Genomic DNA, 22,813 nt, shown 5'->3' with positions numbered 1-22,813 from the left:
TGAACAAAGAAATAACAGATCCACCATTTTTAAAAAAAAAAATGTTTAGAACGAGATGCAATTTCTTTGGTATCAGTATTTTATGTCTTCTTTATGTATCTATGAAGTATTTCAAGTTCAGATGCTTGAAAGAACTAATTCATTTTGCATGTGACAATTAGAAAATGCAAGATGTGAAAAATAATTTATTGACTGTATCACTGATAAAAACTGCAATGATAAAACCAGTTGCAATAATTTCATATTTCCTCTTCTATCTGATCAACTCCATCCAAAAGGCTGAATACCTTGTTGGCATGCAAAATGTGCATCAAGTTTCTTAGAATAAACCAGCCGATAGTTAATGCGTTGCAAGCTGTTCTTTGATAAACTAAAAGTGGAACAGTTGTTATTACTGTGGACTTGCAGCAAGAAGGTCCTTGGTTTGAATCCCGGCGTATGGTCTTTCCACTCCATGACCGTGTAACGGGTAAAGACAATAGATGGGTGGGTGGATATTAATATTATTAACAGTGGTAGTATATGGACAAGACGCAGTATTCTTGTAGTCCTTGTGGCTACAGCCACAACTCTGCAGATCCACAAGTAAGTGCTTCTATTCCTTTAAGTTTTGACTGAGCTACTCATGCAAGGTCACATAATCCCTTTACAGTCCTTGCATACTTTCAGAAAAGCATTGCAGTTGATGAATAATAAAGATTTTGCACTAGTGCTACTGTGATGCTAAATGTTTTGAATTGGGCTGGATTCAGAGACATGTGGGAATTGGTGTTCTTAGTCGCAGAGTTTTGTGTTCAGCCTTCGAGCGCTTACAGACACTGGATTAGAGAAAATATAGAAATGGCCTGAAGGCAGCTAAATATTTTACGAAGTGTGCTTGAAGTATTTGATCTGGACATGAACCAAGTTAATGTGTGATTAATACAGCAAGCAAGTATGGGACATTTTCAGTCAGTTGGCCACCAAGATTATTTATTTTGCACATTGTCAGTCAACTGGACCACAAAATGAGACCTATTTTGGATTCTTATGATTTAAACTTTAGTCCCTTGAATGAGGAAGGGGTTTAACCTTTTTTTTACTTTTTTGCATTCCTTCCACAAAACTGATTTTTGCTTTAAACTGACTGCTTTTAAGCAAGCAGTCCGGTGTTACACAATCAAATCTGTATTGTATGTTGTATTATATTCTCGTCTTTCACAGTGGTTCTTTTGATGCCAAAAAAGCATTAAAAAGCCTGTTTTGTTTGTGCAAATGTCTTTTTTTGAATGTCAAATTGTTTTAATAAACAGACTAAGTATTGAACCATCAGAGAACTGACCAGATGAAATCTAGAGTCCTTAAAATGAAGGATGCAACTTTATTTCCTTACAATTCTTACTGTACTTACTGTGTGCACAATACATGGTGAGTGTTCACTCCACAGAGAGTGAACATGCTTATGAGCAATACATGGTATCTTGAAGGTTCATCATCTTTTTGAGCTGCCCCTTGACACAGTGGCCTCATAGACAAAGACCCATATTACCAGCAGGAACAAAAGCTACTGGGGGCCAGACAAACAGGCTGGTCACTTCTGCTGTAGGGTGCTGACAATTAACCGCAGGTTAATTATTGTGTTTGCATCATGTTTCTTTCCATTAGGAAGTTCTTTTGTTTGTGCCTTCACTGTTCAGTATTAATCTGTTACCTCTTACTAATCCATTTTCAGGTACTTCATGAAAAAGTAATGCTTGTTGTCATTTAGTTTGCTTTAAACCTTGATGGGAAATCTATTATTGGAGATTCTGCTGTGTCACAGGAAGAAAGGATATTATCTGCACTTCCAACCTTAATGAATCTATTGGCGATGCAGCGTTAAGGGTGCAGCGGAGTGGATCCGTGATGGAGTGCTCCTCTGCCTCAGGCTTTGTCCTGTGGGAGCTCTGAGCAAACCAGCAGGTGGATTAAAGACCCGCTGCGGCCTGCAGATGGTGCACAGTCTGGAAAAGGAGGAGACAGAAATGAGCGTACAAAAGACCCCTGAATCCCTCCTCCCGTATCGTGCTATCGTCGACCCTCATGATTCCAGTGCTAAGGAGGAATCCCCAGTTGTTTGGCAGGTGGATAGTCTGTGCACAGCTGCGTTACATCATCACAGTCAGAGCCTCAGGGAGTCGCTGGGGCCACTCCTAATGGAGAGCGAGTGTACCCCACAACCTCCCATGAGGTGTCCCTCCCTGTGGTAATTTCTGTTCCCTTTAACCTCTACATTTATTTTGTCTTTGCTTGACTGACTGTGCCGTCACTGTTAGAGTTCAGGTCTGAGAGGTCTGTGAATATATTCACAGTTAATTAGTGGTGAGGGTTTCTAAATTTGTCAAATCTTGTTAAAAAGTGAAGCGAATCCAAACCAAACTAGAGTGGTTGCTTTCACGTGAATAGCCTGATTGTTTAATAAAGTGGTAACCGCATGTAATGACTGGTTTTCAGATGGTGGAAACGCTGCAGTCTTTATTCTTTCAGTAGAAAGCATGGGGGTCTTCTGTGGTGGGACAGAATAATTGAAAGCGCTCTGTTTATCTCAGGCCACGCAGCTCTTTACAGAGGTTTCTAATTATCTTGTCAGCCGGAGATAATTCAGAAAATAAGATTGTTCATGCACTTGTGCACTTATGCACACACACACGCACGCACGCACGCACACATGCACACCCAAACACACACTTCTACCCATTAAATCAATGTTTATTGGAAGGTAAATGGAAGGAAGCCTGTTTGGATAGATGCTGCTTTAAGTGGAAACAAGTTATTTGTGTTTTTCAAGACTGTTTATGGAAATATCTTAGGTGTGTGATTTGGAAACCTTGAGAAACAACAAAGGCAGCAGAAAAAATTGAGGAATTAATGTTGTGGTATTTACATGATTTATTCTATATCTCACCCAATGACTGCGTCCCTCACACCCGTGACCCTGCAAAGATAAGAGGGCATATAGACAATGACTGGAAGGAAACATATAAATTAACTTATTCTTCAAACCAACTATCTGTTCTTCACTTTTATACAAGGACTGAACTGAGTTTAATAGCATTTATTTAGCATTAGGAATGGCTTGAAGAGAATTGGAGTAATATATAAATATGTATATATGCTAGCTTCCTTGCTTATTAGCTAACTTTTGTAGCTTGTTTTAAGATTATTGTTTATTCACACAAACTGACTACTATTATGACTACTATATAATTACTGAATATAAGGAGGATGACAATAAATCTCAGTGAAAGTTATCTTAACTCAGATTATGCTTGTTTATGTCACAAGTGGAGCTGATGTAATTTTCAGGCTTGAGCCTTGAAATAGTAATTAAAAAAAAAAGGACAATGTCCAATTTCAAATGCTCTCAATTATGTATTCTGTTTCACTAATATCTGCATCTATACTCTAGGACAGCTTTATCAGCTCAGGAATAAGAGCATGGATCTCATCCGTCCTAAAATTACTGGATCTAAGTGCAGCTTTACATTTGCATCTTCCTCTTGCTATGAAATATTTAGCATACAAGCTAAAATATTCGCTTCAATTTGTAACTCCCTCTCCCATCCTGACCTCATTCAGCAGTTTCCAATGTGTCTCATCATGTGATAAATTATCAAGCATTTGAAATACTTTCTTTGACAAATGATGGGAAAACAGAAAATAGGTCTGGATCCATTAAATGCAAGTGATGATATAAGTCAGCATTTTTCATCATGAAAACTTATATTAAACTGGTTATTAAAAGGCTCTCATCAATAAATGTAGTTTAATTTATATATACTTATATTTCAGCAAGAGTTTTGACATGTTCTAAAAATGCAAGCTGAATCTTTTAACATTATGAAATATTCATAATGTCATCATGGCCATTGGTGAAAATACCACATTAGATTGTTTGTACAAAAAAACAAAACTGAACTGTATATTACAGTTTCCTTTAATTAAAATTGAAGATAATAATACCAAACATTGATTACTACAGTTGTTATGTCATCTATAAATATATTGCCTTAAAATATTGCTAATGCGCCGAGTTATTTTTGAAATATTACGTTATAATTTTAAAGTCTTTTGGTTTTAAATTTAATTTGTTTATCCATCTCGGCTTGTGATAATTTTTAAAACTCAGAGAGAAAAGTGTTTTTAAAAAAAAAATGTCTGAGGTGCAAGCTAAAAGTTCATAGCAGTGCCTTTTATCCTTTTATATCCTTTTACGCCTCACTATTCAGGCGTCTCTTTTGAACATTAGCAAATTTAGTAAATTTGTCTTCAATTGGCGTTGTTAGCTTGTTAAAATTCAATTTCATTTGTTTTTCTCTACCTGTGTTACATAAATGAAATTTCAGTGGCTTTAACAACATTTACTTTATGCTATGATGATAAGGTTCAGTCAGCATATGAAGAGGACTAGCTTATATAATCTTATGCAAAGCAATTGCAAAATCAGTTGACTAACATCAGTCTTCTCTTTCATGAACAGTTTCCCTGTGCATGCACATATTCTCTAATTTTGCTGTTTGTTTGTTTGTGAGCTGCTGACTCAAATTGATTATTTTTATCTTCTCAAAGGAGCAAAACCTACTGCAGTCGGCAGGAGGCTCTTTCTTTAATGCTTGTGAGAGTGAGCAAAAATAAATTAATATCAGCAAACACCTGTATTACCTGTACTTAAAGGCAACACATCAAACTGCCTTGTCAGATCTGACCAGGGCAGGGATTGGATTGTAGACGCACTATCTCCATTACAACATTATAGGTAACAGCAGCAACTCAACCTCAGTCCACATATGGAAAACAGTTTTCGTTTCTAGCTAGTATATTTGCTGTACAACAACCAACTTCTACTTTAAACCGATTAGAATTTTATGCAAATGTTGTCTAAAATTATACACAGAGTTAAATATTTACATGCCTATCAGATAATGCTCGAATTAATTTCCCTTTGCAATTTCTGTTTCAGATTACATAATTTTCTAGCTGTCAACAAGGTTCTTCTAACTGAATATTAGAGAATATTTCTTGGCAGAAATTGAAGAGGTCATTGAAGTTATTTCATTTTCTGGCACTAGCTTTCTGGCATAGTTTAAATAGTCTGCTGTATAAAGTTTGCATCTTCTTCCAGTGCTTGCTTAGGTTCTCTCAGTTCCCACAGTCCAAACGAACGGGTCTTTCCAAATGTTCTTCAGGTGTGTGTGTGTGTGTGTGTGTGTGTGTGTGTGTGTGTGTGTGTGTGTGTGTGTGTATGCTCGATGGACTGATGATCTGCTTATAGTATGCCTTTCCTCTTTCCCAGTGACCGTTAGAAGTAAGCACAAACCCCCAGTGATTCTGCAAGACTGAGCTGATGTAGCCGATTGATGGAGGTGCAATCTGTGGGCTGCACATAAAAATTATGGGTTGAGCTGTTTACTGTCAGACAGGCGCTTTAAACAAATTGAACGTTAAAATTAAGACGGAAGGCCTCCAATTTCCTTAACTTTACCACAAATTATCAACAGTACACAAAAGATCTGCTGCTTTACAGCAAAGAAAAAGACTTGAGTTCAGCACAAGTCTAAGGCTGTTACAAGTCTTAAGGTCAATGAAAGATGCAGCCATAGCAGCACTCAGACAGTCAAAGCTTCGGACTCCTCTGTAATTTTAGACCATTGTTCGATGAAGAAGACATGTTAGCCACTGGTCTGTCACAGAGATGTATTGATCTGTCTTTCTAGCTCATGGCCTCTTGGGTTTAAATCAAACACTGGGATGTTGCCTTGACCGTAAAAGGGCTTTTACGGGTATCCTACCTCTGCATGTTGGAAGTAAACACTTTTTCTGTTTCTGTCTGTAGATCTATCCAAGAATCATCTGGCAGACATCCCCCCAGAGGTCTGTCTCTTTGCCCCACTTGAATCACTCAACCTCTACCACAACTGCATCAAATCCATCCCTGAAGCCATTATCAATCTGCAGATGCTGACTTATCTTGACATCAGGTGAGCCATGAGTTTCTATTATTGCATTCAGTCAAAGTAAGAGCTAATGTTTTGCAGCTTTATGTGTACGTAGAGATGCTTGTTCTGCTTTTTTGTGCACAAACAAGCTCACACGAACAGGAGACAATTCCTCTTTTTGTACTGAAACTCGATTCCCACTACCTCTATGCTCAGTTTTGATATGTAGGTCAATGTTTTATCTTCCTCCACAGCCGAAATCTCCTGTCGGTTCTACCAAAACACCTGTTCAATCTCCCCCTCAAAGTCCTGCTTGTGAGCAACAACAAACTGGTATCTGTCCCTGAAGAGATTGGCAAGGCCAAAGAGTTGATGGAGCTGGTGAGCGTTGCCGAGGCATCTGTGCATTTGACCCGATGATGTGATGCACGTTGACAGATAAGAGTGTTTCTGCTTTCCCACATTTTTCCTCCACTTCCAGGACGTGAGTTGCAACGAGATCCAGGTCCTGCCGGCGCAGGTGGGGAGGCTCCAAGCCTTACGTGAACTCAACATCAGGAAGAACTGTCTTCACATGCTGCCCGAGGGTCAGTGTTTGTATCTCACCGTGCAGCTCTCAGAGTTTTGGATGCGTCGTCAGAGTATTGCATTGTGGATTTTGGCAAGCGTGGCTGAACTCTGAGAGCCAAAAAACACTTGGCTGGAAGCTTTTGTTTTGTGTTTCCTGTCATGTTGGTTTCTTTGGCAATCCGTTTTCAATTTCTAAACTTGATTAATAGTTTTGTGACCAATAAAAAATTTGATTTGTATGACATAAGTCATAAATGTCACCAAGTGGAACACAACTTGTTAAAATAGTTTTATATTTCACAGATGAACAAGAATCTGATTGACTGGACAATAAATCTACTTTCTGACAGAGTGTTAGTTGGAAGCCAGCTTAGTCATTTTTATGGGCAGATTCGCTCATGAGATGCTGTCAGAAAGTAAAACTGCCAAGAAATGAAAACCACCGTGAAAAGAACGTCATAGAATCAAACGAGATCAAGCGGTTTTGGGTTTTGGGGTAAAAAAATCCTCCTCACACTTTCCTTTGAACCAAGGCCAGTATGAACTGAGCTGTCACTGGAGTGTGGGAATATTTTAACTGGATCCCATATTCATTCGTAACAAAACATAAATTCATTCCCTTTCCATGCATGTCAATGAGGGCAGTCATAAAAAGCCTCTCACCTTGATTTTAATACTTTAAATATTCCCTGATTTTCTACACTAGCCTCACATTTCCTGAAGTCAAGTTTTATTTTTCATGAATTCATTTGCTTTTCAACTTCGTACAGTTGAATCAGGTGTAACAAGGATGTACAAGCCGCTGTTGTTTCTACAGAGCTGAAATATTAATATTATTGAAAATATATTTATTTAACAAGATCTGGTTACCATCAGTAAGTAGAGTGATGACACAGAAAGTCGATTCCAGCTTCCTGCAACATGTTGAAAGACTCAGCAGATTAGAAATAAATATGTAGACAAACATTTTAAGTTATAGGACTAAATCCATACAGTTTGGTGCCGCTGTTATTGCAGTTCCACATCTTATCTAGAAGTTTAAGGTTGACAGGACTGTAGGCACCCTGCCGGGTAATCGATTTGCTCAGTCGGGGGCCCTATTGACTTTTTAAAACACCAGCTACATTCAGCAGGCAAGCCTTCCTCTACCAGCTTCACTGTGTTTGTTTTTCTCGCATTTTCTTTGTTTTTTAAAATCTGTATTGATTTTATTCTCTTTTTTTAGTAATCAAAATAAATTTTGATCGAAAGAAGTGTTTCAGTCAATGCTGACTCAGCCGTAAGCAGACTACTATGTATAAAAAGCCATTAAGATCGATTGCAACAAATGCATCTGCTGCCTTTTAAAACCTGCATCAACCGTTTCCACTTGTTTACTTTGGTGATGCAACCGGAGACTTTGTCAGTGTTGAAATATCTTCATTTGGTGAGACGTCAAGATTTTTCACAATGAAGGAATTTACAACCTACACATTATTAGGCTATGAAATGCTTTTAAACCCCCTGTGTGCTTCAATAATTTTCCATGATGCTTCTTGGTAAAAGCAAAGTTGGCTCCTAAATACTTTAGAAAAGAGAAATGAGTTTTATTAGGTTGGAGAAAGTTAGAAAACGTCCTCTAAAGAGGGTTAAATCCACTGGGGTTCATATTTAGTCAGAATTTATTTGGGTAATTAAAGGTCAGACTTACACTCTTTCGCGGTGGTGATTTTTGTATCACTGGAACATGAAGATTGTTAAACTAACCACAATGAGAGTTTTTAGTCTAGGTTTAAAGGAAGTCAATTTTTTGGCTGTTTTTCAGTTTTCTGGAAATTTGTTCCAGATTTGTGGTGCGTAGAAGCTGAATGCTGATTCTCCATGTTTAGTTTTGGTTCTGGTGATGCAGAGCAGAACCAGAACCAGAAGATCTGCTTCCAGATTTAATGCGTTTTGGTGTTTCATTGATTTATAAACAACAGGATTTTAAGCTTCAAGAGCCAGTGAAGGACTTTAGAACTTGGTGAAATGTTGAAAAACGTGTCCCCTACATTTCTGCTGTTTGTGTCAGGGTTTCATTTTGTTCCTTTTCAGAGCTGGCAGATCTGCCTCTCATCCGACTTGACTTCTCCTGCAATAAAATCACAGAGATTCCTCCAGCTTTCAGGAAACTCAGGCAGCTGGAGTACATCATCTTGGACAATAATCCTATGCAGTCTCCTCCTGCACAGGTGAGTTATTTCACTCCAGTGTTGTGCTCATGTATGAAGTAAGACATGCTTATGTTTACCTGTGAACATAAAACAAGAATGAGATGAACCTGATACGAGTGCACCATCTAGTGGTTGAGAGGAGATCATTCTGTCTGCAGTGGTAATTGACAGTGAGCTGAGTTCAGTTTTGGATTTTATGCATTTCAGATTTGCCTTAAGGGCAAAGTGCATATCTTCAAGTACTTGAACATCCAGGCTTGTCGAATGGACAAGAAGCCAGACACCCTGGACCTCCCGACGCTGAGCAAACGATGTCTTCCACAGCCCCTCACTGACAGGCAACGACAGATTCATCATTATGTCATATCATATGTATCCCAACCTAATTAGTAGTTTATTCGTTTTAACATTTTCAATCTGTTTTGTATATTTACAGCATGGAAGATTTTTATCCCAGTAAGAATCATGGGCCTGACTCTGGAATTGGTAGTGACAATGGTGACAAGAGGCTGTCGACAACAGAGGTCAGAGTTCAAACACATCGATGGGTGATGGTCACAGATGTCTCAAAGAGCCTTTAGTTTCTTTCTAATTTGTTTTTTAAGAACCAAAAATAAATTCACATATCGATTTTCCAATTTTCCTTCTTGTAGGAAATCTTGAAAAGCATTTCTCATTGTCCTTTAACTTAATATTGCACAATTTTGTTAACCTATTACATAACATCCCAATAAAATACATTGGACTTGGTGGCTGGAGCATGGCAGAATGTGGAAAATGTGTAATACTCTGCAAAGCACTTTAGGATTACAATGTTTTACTCTGATGTCAAAGGATTATTGTTCTCATTTGGTTTGTTATTTTTATGGTTACAATGATTAATAAAAAAAACTCCTGGGCTGCGGCAGCTGAAATAACACAATGTCTCGTCAGTCAGAGCTGAAGAGAAAAACATTGGTATCTTTGAGTTGTCAATCCAGCTTTGAACTTGCAAAAACAAAACCAACTGCACAGACATATCGACGCAAAAAATGGAAGGCGGTGAACCGCCGGAGGATAAAAAGGAAATAATAGAGACGTAAAACCTCAATCACAAAGTGTACTGTTAAAATCAGAAGTTTACATACATTATACAAAGACATCTGCGTTTTTGACACTTTCTGACACATAATCAGACAAATTGTTTTCTGTTTTTGGTCATTTAGGATTACCAAGGATTACAATAATGAGAAAACAATTATTTGACTGGTTTCTTCAAAATCACAAATTTAAAAACACTTTAAGAGATCCGAGAGGAACATTCTTTGGTCCGAAATGAGTGTATCAACTCAAAAACTAAAAACCTGGTGAAGATACTGGCTGAAGATGATAAGAATGTGTTATTATCCTCAGTGAAATGAGTCCATTCCTTCAGCCAGGAAGGAGCCATCACCTCAAAACAGACATAAAAAAGCCAGAGTCATGTTTGAAAATGCAAACGGGGACAAAGACCATCATTTCTGGAAGAGAGGAAGAAGAGGCTTGGGTCCAAATGTGTTTTCCAAATGGACAATATGTTATGGAGCAGACATCACAAAACCCTGATCTCAATCCCAATGAAAATTTATGTGCAGCGACTCGAGCAAGGCGACCTACCAACATGGCCGACGCCAGTTCTGTCAGGAGTAATGGGCCAAAATTCCTGCCAACTATTCTGAGAAGCTTATATCTAAATCTTACAGTTTAAGGCCAGTGGTACCAAATACTAATGAAGTGTGTTTGTATTTTGACTTAGAAGAAAGTAATAACAAAGAACAAATTTTCTCTCTCATTATTCTGGAAATTAGCAAATAGAAAAATGTTGGTAATTGACCCTAAAACTGGAAAAGTTTATTGGTTTCACATCAATTAGTGTGAAAAAAATGCATGTGTTTTTGTATGTCGCGTCAGCAAACGTCAGGTTTCAACTGTCTGTGACGACAACGCTGAGTGGAAAAACGGCGGCAGATGGACAAAGGAATATCAACTGAAATAATTTAATGAATCAGAGCTGACAGGAGAGAATGTGGAGCGAATCAAACCACATATACCATAATTCACCTGTTGGTGATATTTCAGTTTGTGCCTCGGAGCGAAAGAATTGCAACACGTCAAAGGCAGCATACCACAGATGTCTGATTGATGAAGGTTGAGACAAATAAATGTTTTACAAAAGCAAGTAAAAGGAATCTTTATGTTGTATCATTTCCATTCTAACGCATGTTCTGTGTCGCATCACCAGGCCATAAAAGTAATTTCTAATAAGGTTGGTTTTGTTCTTAAATGTCCGCAGCCCTCAGACGACGACACCGTCAGCCTCCACTCACAGGTCTCAGAGACGGCCCGCGCCGACGCTCTGTCCCTGCTCTCCAAAATGGACTCCTGCAAAGGTTACCCAAAATAAGTATCACACATTCCCTTTGACAGCAATAACAAAGACACATGGGGGTTATAGAATGAAGTGCCTAAAATGTGACAGTTGTGTGACGAACGCGGATGCTTCCTCCCTCTATCAGATCAGGATCTGTATGACTTTATAGAGCCCAACCCCGACGAGGATCCTGCTCTGTTAGAGAAAGATGGGCAGCAAAGCAGCCATGTGTCTTGTATAAAGGTACCTGCATATGTTTGTGTTTTCTTCAAGATCTTAAAAAAACAAAAATAACAAACGGGAAGTTTTGCTGTCCAGATCCTCATGCAATGTTGCTTTGGGTGTGTTTCAGGAGCTGGAGAAAGTTTTAAACATGTCCCAACAATGTAAAGATAAAGACAGCTGGAAGGAGGAGTCCGGGTGAGTTTGAAATCAACTCTCTGATTCACGTGCAAATGAGCTTTAAAGGCGAAAACTGCTGGGGCTCTCTGGATGCAACAAATGGCAAAAACGTCAATGACTCACTGTCTGCGGACGCAGGCTCACAGGATGGCACAACATCTGCTCTTTTTTATCCTTATTACTCATTCAAACTTCACATAACATAATAGGAAGAAAAAAATACAAGGTTTCAAAGAAAAAATAAAAATAGGTGTGGCCTGAATTTTGAGTCAGAACTCATTTCAGTTACATATGCAGGCCTTTTGGGATATGTTGACCAAACATTTCCACATTTTCCATAGTTTTCATGCAAATTAGTTAATGCTTGGTCATACTTGAAATTCAGCATCTGTGTGCAAAGATCTAAACTTTAACGCCATACCTACAGCTGTTGGAGTATTTATCAGGTTTTCAGTTTCTGCTCTGTCCAACCTTGTTTTTGGTATCCATGTCCAAAATATAAATCCTTCACAAACCAGCTGCGATTGAGTCACAGATGAACTGTGTTGGATTTTATTCTTTATTTAGCCTAGGAAATGTAGAAAAAAAATAAACTTCTCATTTTTTGTACTCTTCTCATAAAATTTAAAACCACTAAACAACTTCCTGTTGGTCTGCTTCACAGAATCCCAAACAAATTCTTGAAAGTTTGTTATTATTACATAACAACAGTGGAAAAGGTTACTGATTTAGCAAAGCACTTTGAGTTATAGCACCATTATAAGAAAAACCCCAGCATGTACAGATGCTATGCAGCTGTTGTTTTGACATGCTGTAAACATTTGTGACTTTTCTATATATATATATATAAGTCTCTAAATCCGGAGTTTGATTCTGTTCTTTCCTGTTTTGATGCAAGTCAGAAAGCTTTGTCCATGTAAACAGTGGACTACAAGAGTTGAAACAACCGAAGGGCTGCAGGGAAGTTGATGATGAAAGGAAGCAGCAGATCAGAAAGGAATAAACATAATTTTTACTCATACGATATCTAAATGTCAAAACATCTTAGAGCCTTACTGAACGAGATGAATTATACTCTTCTGTTATTCCAAAATCTACAAGATGTCAGGAAAAGGATGAAACTCTGAACAGTTTCATCCTGAAGCTCTGAAATCTGAAACTCTGCATGTTGAATCTAAGCAACACAAGGCCAAATGGTTATAGAGCAAAGCTGAAAGTGCGCCAGTAAAACACTGGAGTGTGATCCGGCCGATGCATCCATGTGTCCAGTTTCTGAGCCTGCTTTATCTCTTGGTACTTATTTCTAGCAATCCTGCATCACTGGTCAAAACAGAGCACATGCAGACTTCATTAGGAAATTCATTTCCATAAATTGGTTTTCAAGAAAATAAATAAAACACAAGAACAAAAGCATGCAGAGCATGCACATTGCTCTTGGATTGTTTTTGTCTCCTGTCATGATGGGAGACATTACAGCTCTTTGTGCAGCAGGAGAGAGGCTGAGAACAGTCACCATGAGCGCCTTGTGCTTGATTACTTCTCGCTTGTTGCTCCTTGGTCAGTGTTCATAGTTGAGCATTGTTCACAGTTAATGCATTGCCTTACTTGCTACGTTTAATGGTGCAGACAGTGATGGTTTCTGACATGAATGACATGGGCAAACACCCAGGGCGTTATCTTGTTTGGGATGGCATGAGACCACCGCGCAAAGAATTTGTTCTGCTTTTAATCATGGTTACATTTATTTCAACTCTAAGTATTTAACATCTACGTGTTTTTATGGGAATGTGAATCTTTCAGATCAATTTGAGAAGCAATTTTGATCATATTTCACATTTTATTGTGTCATGTAGTACGGGGCGCTGGTCTTGTTCTTGACTCTGTCTCGACTTCCTCAGTCTTGGTCTTGTCTTGGTCTCTGGTTAGTTGGTCTTGACTACAACACTGCCGGCTATAAAAGGTGTCATAGCAGCTGCATAATCTTACAGGTGAAAAATTAAGTAAAACCCACCTTACGTGCAAATTTATGTGGGGAAATATGCTCCTGCTGAGCAATACTGGTTTACTACAGAATCACTGGTGCCAGAAGTGTTGGTAAAACTGCAGCTGATACTTTGTACAACTTCCTTTGACAAATAAGGCAGCACTTCTGACAAATAATTATATTTGATAAATCTCAAATCTGTCACAAGTTTGACTTTCTGAAGGGAACAGTCACTGTACACTTCACAAAAGGAATCTACTATGACAGCACTTTAACTCTAAATTCAGTGATTATATTGGATCTAAAATAATCAGTAATTAAACTATGAGTTACATCATTGGTTAGAGAATGTTGATGAATTAATGTTTGCGTTTTATTTAGCTCATAAAGTTTTAACTTTACCAAAAAAAATCTCTCTGAATTAGCTTTAGTGAAGGTTTTCAAAAAAATCAGCCTGAGGACGGCCTCCATCGTCTCGACACGGGTGTTGAAGAATTTGATTGTTAGGCAGTTCCTCTTTTTGAGAACCTAGTTGGAAGTAATCCAAAAACCGTCCTTCTGTGAATAAAAACACCCAGCTGCATTTTGAACAAGAGGATAAAACTTGCTTGTTAACTTGCTGGGTGTTCTTCCTGGTTGGTGTGTCTCACCTGGACAAAGCCAAACTGTACCTTCCTGTTTCTCTCTTCACTATCTCACATTCTGCATGCAGACTCAACTTCCAGAAGTCAGAGAGAGTTTGTGACACATCTGCCTTTGATAACAACAGTAAGGAACAATAGAGCGTATTTTGCTTCAGAGATCTTGTGTTTACAGTTTGTGAGGGCAGGTAATTCTCAACCTGCCCTCACAGGTTGAGAATTACCTGTAAACCCAAGATCTGAAAACCAGTCTGGACCCAGAGTGTTACTCTTGTGCGCATTTTAATTCAAGTGAAAAGATGTTAAAGATTTTATCATGACAACTATACAATCATTGCAATCTAAAGAGTCTATCAAACCGTAGAGGCATTCACAGAACAGTTGGATTCAAACTGAGATAAACCACACAGACAGACGCTGTAAGACTTTAGAAAGGGTTTTGGTTCGGTGTTTTCTGCCTCTGTCAGGCCGTGAGGTGTTTATATCCGTGCATCTCAAGGCATCAGCCAGAAATTCGTAGCTCAAGCAAAGATGGGTCTTTCAAATTGACAATAACTCCAGAAATATAGCCATGTTAGCTGCAAAGTGGTTTATGGAGGCCAAAGCCACAGTTTGGAGTGACCGTCACAAAACCATGATCTCATCTTGGAAATTAGTGGTAAAATCTGTTTGTGATCTCGTTGGTCTGCTAATCTGACTCAGTTACACCAGTTCTGTTTGGTGGAAACTTTTTTACACTGCATGTAAATATCAGGTTTTAACTCTATGTCTGTCTTATACAAACCAGTGTCATCACAAATGTCTTCACTGAAAAGTCGACGGATGCAAAAGCGAAGTCTTTGCCTCCAGTTTGGCTGGGAAAATGGTTTTGTGCTAGACCTTGTTGGCTCAGGGAGAGTTCCTTTGTGTCACTCAAAGTTTGATTTGTCGACTGAATTAACGGCAGTTGTTTGCTGGTGTTATTTTTGGACGCTTTGCATAGATAATCAGATTTTAAAGTTGTGGATAGAAGCAATATTTTGTTATTTTTCAGCATTTAAAAGCAAATTTAGTTGCTCAAGATGAATCCACACTGCGTCAAAAGCGACATGTAGAAACTGAAATGCTTGTGCAATAGAATGAGAACAATTAACAACATAAAAGGAGGAGGGAAGGATTTCCATTGCATTTTCATTTGTTTAAATATTGCTTAAAGCAAGACAACCTGGCTCTCTTCATATTTGTTCCTGGCGCCTGTTGGAGGAATGACGTTAGACAGAACCAGGAAACTGTAGCCATGCATTGTTTTTTGTAAACTTGTTTATTGTTGCTCTTTCTCTTGATGTTTATATATCCTGCAGTAGTTTTAGACACATAAGCATTTACTCAAATAAACTTGAATAAAACCCAGATTATAAGGATTACAATCCCACTTAGTTCAGTTATTTAGTAAAAAAAAAACCAGAAAATCAAATGGCCTTGAAGGTGTCTTCTCATTTGATTGGTTCAGATATAGATTGCGTTCTCCAGCTTCTGCCCGTTTAATTTAATGTGGCGGTTTGGCTTCCTTTATGTACACACAACCCCACCTATTGCTGACATTAACAAATGCAGCCTGCAGTGAGACAGTCATGTGAAAATCATACATTAGCGAGATAAACACAGAATGAGTTCATTTGACAACAACTCAGACCAGAATTGTGTGTTTTTAAAGTTTGCAACAAAGCCTTTAATGTAAACTCAAACCTCATCTCCTCACAGTTCTGACAAGGACCAGTTAGCTGAGGAAGAGGATGATGAGCTAAAAGAAGTGCTGGATCTGAGGAAGATCGCTGTGCAGCTTCTGCAGCAGGAACAGCAGAACAGGTGGGTGGGAATTGCCGTGATGTCACTCATGGCAGACCTTCATCTTTTTTTGTAAACCTACATTTCTACTCGCTTCCTTGTTCCTCACTCCACATTACGTTTGTAGCACAAAGCTGATAAAGAATATTCTTCTCTCTTGAACCTTTTAAAGGGGCGGTATTATGTATTTTGCAGGCTCATGGTGCTATTCTATAGCATAATCAAGTAGCTAAGTTTCCTTCAGTTGTTATCAACATGCTATATGTTAAATATTAAATTTTGCTTCCTGATTTAACACCTTCAAATTGGGCCTCTGTCTCTTTAAAAACTGCTGCGCTTTCTGACAGTCAGATTTTTAGCCAAAGTTAGAGTTAACAAGAGGATGAATGGAGCTAAACATTAGATACGTCAAAAATAATTAAGTTGAACTCTATAAGCCTGCTCACAGAAAAACAGGTGAAAAGTATAATTATGTGCCTTTTGTGTGCACAGACTAGCCAATCTGATTGATCTTCTATTATTTTGCAAAACCAAAATGAGCATAAATCTCAGTGTTCAGATGTTTGCAGAAGTACCATCAAAACAACGTTTCACATCTGTTTCACTGAAAAGAAATTTATTTACTTCTATTGGTCTATCACAATAAATAACTATTAAAAAAATCAATTACAGTGTTCTTGCATCAAGCCAAAGTGTGTTGGTGTTTTTATGTTTCTGGTGATTCTGGCCGATATTTCCCCTCGTTTTTCCAAACATTGCTCCATCATTTCTATCTTCTTCATTTGTCTCCTCAAATGTAATCTCTCTCTTCCTACTTCTGATGGTTCTCTAATTATCTCTTCCTTCTGCTTTGGCTTGTCTTCTGCTTTGGCTTGTCTGATGTCTTAGACGACGGTCCTTAATTTGCAGAGCAGAGAGTCTAATCCACCGGCGGAGGGTGACCGGCAGGGCGCACAGGTATGCAGGTTTCCCCCCTCAATCGTTCACAGCCGGTTTGCATGTCATGCTTGCAGACGAGTGTCTCCTCTCAGCGGTTGTGTCTGAACTGTAGTGACATGAGTCAGTGCCATTGTTAAAAGAAACATTACGCAAGGAAGGAATTATCACTTTCACTCTATAGGTGCTGTCCCATGTTACTCAAGTTTCCAGTGAATATCCGGCAGTGTGTATTTTAAGCCATTTGAAGAAACATTGTTTCATTGCCAACGATTAACCGGATTTGCATCATTTCATAAAAGCATGCCTGTTTTACCAGTTTACTTGTTTTCTTTGCAGGTTTCTGAGTCACTCAGGGAACTCCAGCAGCAAACCAAGGCCCCCACCTCAGGCTGCTCGAAGGTACGAATCAGTCGACCAGCAAAGCCACAAATCCACTGAGTCAAGTTTACTCATCTTAAAGGGAAACTGCTGATTTTATCCAATTAAAAACAGATAAAACTACATTTTACAATTAAAGACAAAAATGCAGCACTGAATTAACACAAGCTGAAATTGTCTCAAATTTTATTCAAGGCTAATTGCACAACTAATCTGCACAATGTTGATGTTTTAATTTTTTCTCAAAGCTTTGATCAGGTTAATCTGTTACGCCTCCCGTGGCACTAAAATCAGACAAATAACAAACAATGTTTTTGTCAGGATTTGTGGTTATGGAAGATGCAGTTGACCCAGTTTGAAGTGAAGAAATGATCATTTAAAGGCAGTGAAAACACAATAATCCAGGCAGTACAGATGAGCAGAGACTAAGACCTCACACTGGGAACAACTGGTGAAAAAACACCAAAAACGACAGACTAGCACAGATGAGGGAAAGAGACACAGGTGGGTTTAAATACACAGGCAGACAGTCAGGAACAGGTGTAACAAATCAAGGGTTAGATGGGACAACGCCGTTACACAGAGACCATGATAAACACAGAAAACTCAAATCCTCAGTTTTCTATTCTGTTGGATGAGTGAAAAGGTTTTTGTTTAATTTTAGTCGTACTGATTTTTTCAGTGCCTCTCTGGATGAAGGAAGTAGCGGCGCTTCAGTACTGAGTGGGCAGGTACGGAGATTTTATGCACAATTCTACCAAAATTCACGCTCTTCTGTCTGCTGTGGTCTGACAACGGGAGTCGTTTGACTTTGTGCGTTTCAGCCTTCGTCCTCCTGCTCCTTTGATGGGAGCTTGAAATCAGAACCATCAGACTGCGATCCAAAATGGCCCGAACTTCCTCCTGTCCTCAACCAGAACGAAGACCGCAGGCGGAACAAGTACCTGAGGAAGGATTACCTGAAGGTGTGGCCATGTTGCAGCATCCTGCTATCTGCACCTTTCTTTTCAACGCTGGCAGAATCTGTCTAGTATTTTGTCACGGTTGAGTGATTTCAGTAATTAGCTTGTTGACGTGCATCTCTTCAACAGTATGCTGTCATGTGGCAGGTACACCATCTCTTCCCATCTAGTACAAGAGGATGCAAAGATATCAAAGAACCCTCACGTTAGATTACTTTTACATTTACAATTTTAGAAAAACCCAACCTTTTGCTTGAATGTTCAGTATTTCTTTAAATCTGCTATCTTTTATGTTTTCTGCAAATCGGAGTCGGAAAAGTATTTGTATTTAGTTTTCATTCCTTCTGATTGCCTAAAAGTCACATCTTTGTGACTCTCCAGCTGCTTTTTCTGTCCTCCATTCTTCCTCTACACCTCCTTTCATTCCTTCCTTTATTTTCTTAATTTCTTTTTTTTTATCATGACCTTATTTGCTCTTTTGTGCTTTGTTCTCTCTCTTTTTTCATTCCTCTGCTGTTTTTCTTTCTGTTTAAAATGTTTTTCTTTATCAGTTCCATTCCAATTTCTCTCGACTTGTTTCTTGATTTCTTCCTCTCTAATGTCTTTTATTTCCCTGTGTTCTTGTTTCCTAGAAATATAAAATTGGCCCTTTTATGTGTTTCTGCAGCACAGTGATCCAAATCAACACAGAAATATTTAACACGAAACGAAGTCAATCTTATCAGTCTATAGAAAACAAGAGTGAGGAAAGGAGATTAAAAGAAAAGATTGGATGATCTAAAAACATTGTGCAAAGACAAATAGTTGTGGGATTTTTTTTTTTACTTCACCAGATAAATGTACACCTATTGAAGAACATAATTTTATATTGTGCGAAATAATGCCACATGAGATAATGAGAAAAATATTACATGTCTCCTCCTGTGCATGTCAAATACTAATCATAAATTAATGATGGAAATGTTTTGCTTTTCCCGACAGTACAAGTGTCAGAGCGGTTGTAAAAATTCCAGCGGTAACGAAGACTGTGAGGTGGGTCTGATTGTCTGTTGTGTACACATCTCACCTAAAGCTTATCTAACTAATGTCTGTGTCATTAGGAGGGTTTGTGCAACGCTGATTTCAGCACCACGTTGACAGTGTTTGGACTCAAACCAAGATCAGGTAACATAAAAGCGCTAAGCTCCTGCTGTGTTTAGCTTTTGCCTCAAATTTCTTCTTTTTCTGTTTTTACTGTCCTTGCTACTCTGTTGGGTTTAGAATTCAATTTAGACAGGGCTAGGGAAGTTTACGTGCTAGATGAGGAATCTCTCAACATGCAAATATGATAGCAGTTTGTTCAAGATTGTAGAAACCACAAACATATTTTATTAAAATCTTGTGTGACAGACAAAGACAAAGAAGTGCCTAATTGTGAGGTTGAAGGATTTTACCTTCAACCAAATCTTAAAAGTGTGGTGTGCACTTCTATTCAGGTATATTCCCATGATATCCCTGACATGCATGAGTGCCTGCTGCTTTCGGTTTTGCAGGTTCTGCTTGCCAAATTAATGACACCTGTGTTTTCCTCTTCAGCTCCGCCTGAAGATTCATGTCTTTCTTACCTGCAAATATTGTAACTGTGGCAACAGCAAACCAAGTGAGAACAACCGTCCTTTGTAACCAAAGAAAAAAATTTTTGTCCCAAACTGCCTTGCAAAACAATTCTTTCTCACGTTTTATCATCCTCTAGCTGCAAAATTCAAAGTATTTTATTTTTATTTTATATGATAGACCAACAAAGTAATGCATAATTATGAAGTTAATTAAAACTGTTTTCAAAAGTTTGTACAAAAAGAAAATCTGAAAAGTTAGAGGTACATTTGTGCATTTAGCTCCATTCAATGCTCAAAGTCCAGAGCTTCTCTTGAAAATTGGTTCTCCCATGATGTCCAGTCTGACTGAGCTTGAGCTACTTTGAAAAGAGAAATCTTCTGTCTCTGAACATGCAAGTCTCGAAAAACAAGCAAAAAACATTTTCCACAAAGTAGAACTGAATTTTATTTAATGTCTGACACAGATGCAGACACTTTTTCACGTTGAAATTTATGAAAACTGTCAGTTACAATTCATTTTGGTAAATAATTAAAACAACAATGAAGTATATTGTAGTTTGTGGCTGTAATGTGACATGTAAATTTATGGGGTATAAATTTTGTAATAAATTATACCCTGCAAGGATTAATGGGGACTGCAAAAGCAAACAACTTTAATTATCATCTGTAGAGATCAAAGTTTGAACAATAAGTGCAGAGTGAAAGTGCTGAAGCACAGACTCAGGATTGGTTCACTGGTACCTGCCTTTCTCTGGAAGTGGGAAGGGTTTTCTGTGGAATTTCTCCAGACTATTTTTTTTTCTTTTTATTTTGCTTCTTCACTCAATATCAGATTGCAAATAATTCCTGTCTTTACTGCTTTATTGAGTCATACAGTAATGCAGGGGCATTAGCAACTATTTGTTCCTCTTATTTGTACAAGCAGATATGTTACCACAGAAAAGCTTCAAAAACGCTTAAATAAAAACACAAACCTCAGGTTTGTGTTGGTTTGTGGTTTGTGTCCTGTGGATTGCCATCAGTTCAATCTACAGTTGAATTGGTGTCAAGTTCATTCAGGAACAGCTACTGCGTCATTTAGTTTGTTTCTGCTGTGAAATTATTTAAAGTCAGAGATGTTGTTTTGACATTCACCTAAATATCATGCACATGAATCAAAAGTGGCATTTCCACTGTGTTCCAAAACAGACAGCAAGTATTTATTTTGGAGCTCATGAGCTCTTTAAACTGTCATCAGATTAATGTGAGGTCCGGTTCTCCTTCAGTTGTGAGTTTCTCCATTATGGTCTGTTCCTCAGTCTTGTGACTGTGTGTCTCCAATGATGTTTGCAGCGACATTCAGGCATTGAGAACCTAGAGGTTCAAATAATGCAGGTATTTCATTTTGTCTTATTACTGGCCCAAACATAATGAAAAAAAAATTCAGATCAGCTCATTATTTTACTATTTGTATGAATATATCTATGTTCTGGCATTTGAGTGAGCAGGACGAACTGATTACTTTGCCACATTACCATCTGTTCTCTTGAAGTCACCAACGAGTCCTCAGATAAATGCACGGTTAGTTAAGGTTGGCCAGATTGCACCTTGATTTAGTGCAAGGTGCAATTTTGAACAAATTTGATGTTTTGGCATTTTTGAACAAATAGTAACTGCATTAAACTGGCCACAGGACTTGTGGTTTGCACTTTTACAGTGTAAACCAATAGAAAAAACTCAAGAATCTCATGCTTCACTATTTTTGAGGAATATTATACAGCAAATTAAAAGCTGCTATTTTGAGAACATATGAGTCTGTACTCATACGTTGGTCCCTACTTACTTTATTGCCACGTAAGTAGGGACCAACGGCAAATGCATGTTGGGTTTACTAGAGGAAAACTAGTCGGTTTTCATCTCGGCTGGCTCACATGATGACAGCGAGCGCCATTTTGACCGCTGGCTGTCATCATATCAAGTTAAAGATGCTGATTCCCACGTTAACGGAGTATTTGATAATTGCATGTCTGGATGAATTGTGGCGTATCGAGATAAGTAAAAAGATACCACTTCCAAAGATGCTGCAATTCTGCCTTGACTCATAAAATCAGTCTGAGTAGACACGATTTCACCGCTCATCCATATAAAGTTAGCAGTGAGACGTTTTTTTTCTTCTTGAGTGTAAAACCAGGTCGGTTCTAATGGGAACAGATCTGCGTGTAAACTGGATGATGGTTTCAAAAAGCTTGTTTTTAAAGGGCTGATTTCTCTGATGTTACCCACACTTGACTTTTGTGCTGCAGGACTATGGGAGTTTCCAGTCCCTACTCATGTACCTGCTCCCCTCCATCGCCTTCATGTACAGACACGGTTCTTTTCTGGAGTATTTCCCTCATCTTTCCCATTTGATGGTGTCCATTTAGGGAAGTGATATAACGAGAGATACGATTTATGGGTCCCATAATGGTGGACCCTCCCATGGTTCAGACAGAGATGAACATGTTAGAACAAACTGTTCCTGACTTGATTCCTGTCTGTGTGGTGACAGAATCTCAGGCATCTGAAAAATCCTCTAGTGTTGACCTGTCTGAGTCTCTGCTGACTCCTGTTCAAGCTGGAGATAAAATATCTGTTAGCGCTGAGGGGGACGTGAGGAAAGAGCAAAGGAGAGAAGGGTGAGCATGTCTGTTGTGACCCTGGTTTCAATCTGCCAAGCTGGTTTTGGGTCACATAGTGTTGAATAAGATCCTATCTTGTTGGTTCTTCTGACTTGGCTTCCATTTTGCAAAGAGCAACTTGACTAGGATGGCAGGATTTTCTGCTATGCAATATGTTATTAACGGTCTCTTTATCTTTTAAAAAAGCATCAGATACACACCATGTCAGCTCTATAAATATACTTATTTCAGAGAAGGCATTTGTTTGGTGATTTTTTTTTGCTCTAGTAAATGTGTTAACCTGCTTCTTTCAAGAAGCTCAAGAAACATTTATTAAAAAACGTTTT

At 38.4% G+C, this 22,813-nt stretch overlaps 1 protein-coding gene across 1 annotated transcript in view; it reads left to right on the top strand.

Annotated features, from left to right (window-relative positions):
• The window catches only part of lrch2 (leucine-rich repeats and calponin homology (CH) domain containing 2), a 42,807-nt gene that overhangs the window by 4,912 nt on the left and 15,082 nt on the right, over positions 1 to 22,813 (top strand). The window contains exons 2-17 of the mRNA XM_055043344.1: positions 5,852 to 5,996; positions 6,209 to 6,335; positions 6,436 to 6,541; positions 8,598 to 8,734; positions 8,924 to 9,054; positions 9,153 to 9,240; positions 11,028 to 11,124; positions 11,251 to 11,348; positions 11,458 to 11,525; positions 15,873 to 15,977; positions 16,845 to 16,913; positions 17,232 to 17,294; positions 17,956 to 18,004; positions 18,098 to 18,238; positions 19,217 to 19,267; positions 19,336 to 19,399. Coding sequence (XP_054899319.1) covers positions 5,852 to 5,996; positions 6,209 to 6,335; positions 6,436 to 6,541; positions 8,598 to 8,734; positions 8,924 to 9,054; positions 9,153 to 9,240; positions 11,028 to 11,124; positions 11,251 to 11,348; positions 11,458 to 11,525; positions 15,873 to 15,977; positions 16,845 to 16,913; positions 17,232 to 17,294; positions 17,956 to 18,004; positions 18,098 to 18,238; positions 19,217 to 19,267; positions 19,336 to 19,399 — 1,539 coding nt within the window. The remainder of the gene's footprint in view (positions 1 to 5,851; positions 5,997 to 6,208; positions 6,336 to 6,435; positions 6,542 to 8,597; positions 8,735 to 8,923; positions 9,055 to 9,152; positions 9,241 to 11,027; positions 11,125 to 11,250; positions 11,349 to 11,457; positions 11,526 to 15,872; positions 15,978 to 16,844; positions 16,914 to 17,231; positions 17,295 to 17,955; positions 18,005 to 18,097; positions 18,239 to 19,216; positions 19,268 to 19,335; positions 19,400 to 22,813) is intronic.

Source organism: Poeciliopsis prolifica, unplaced genomic scaffold, assembly GCF_027474105.1.
Source record: "Poeciliopsis prolifica strain line A6 unplaced genomic scaffold, Auburn_PproV2 SCAFFOLD019, whole genome shotgun sequence".
Lineage (NCBI taxonomy): Eukaryota > Metazoa > Chordata > Actinopteri > Cyprinodontiformes > Poeciliidae > Poeciliopsis > Poeciliopsis prolifica.
Note: the sequence above shows the minus strand (reverse complement) of the source record. Positions and strands in the feature narration are given on the sequence as shown.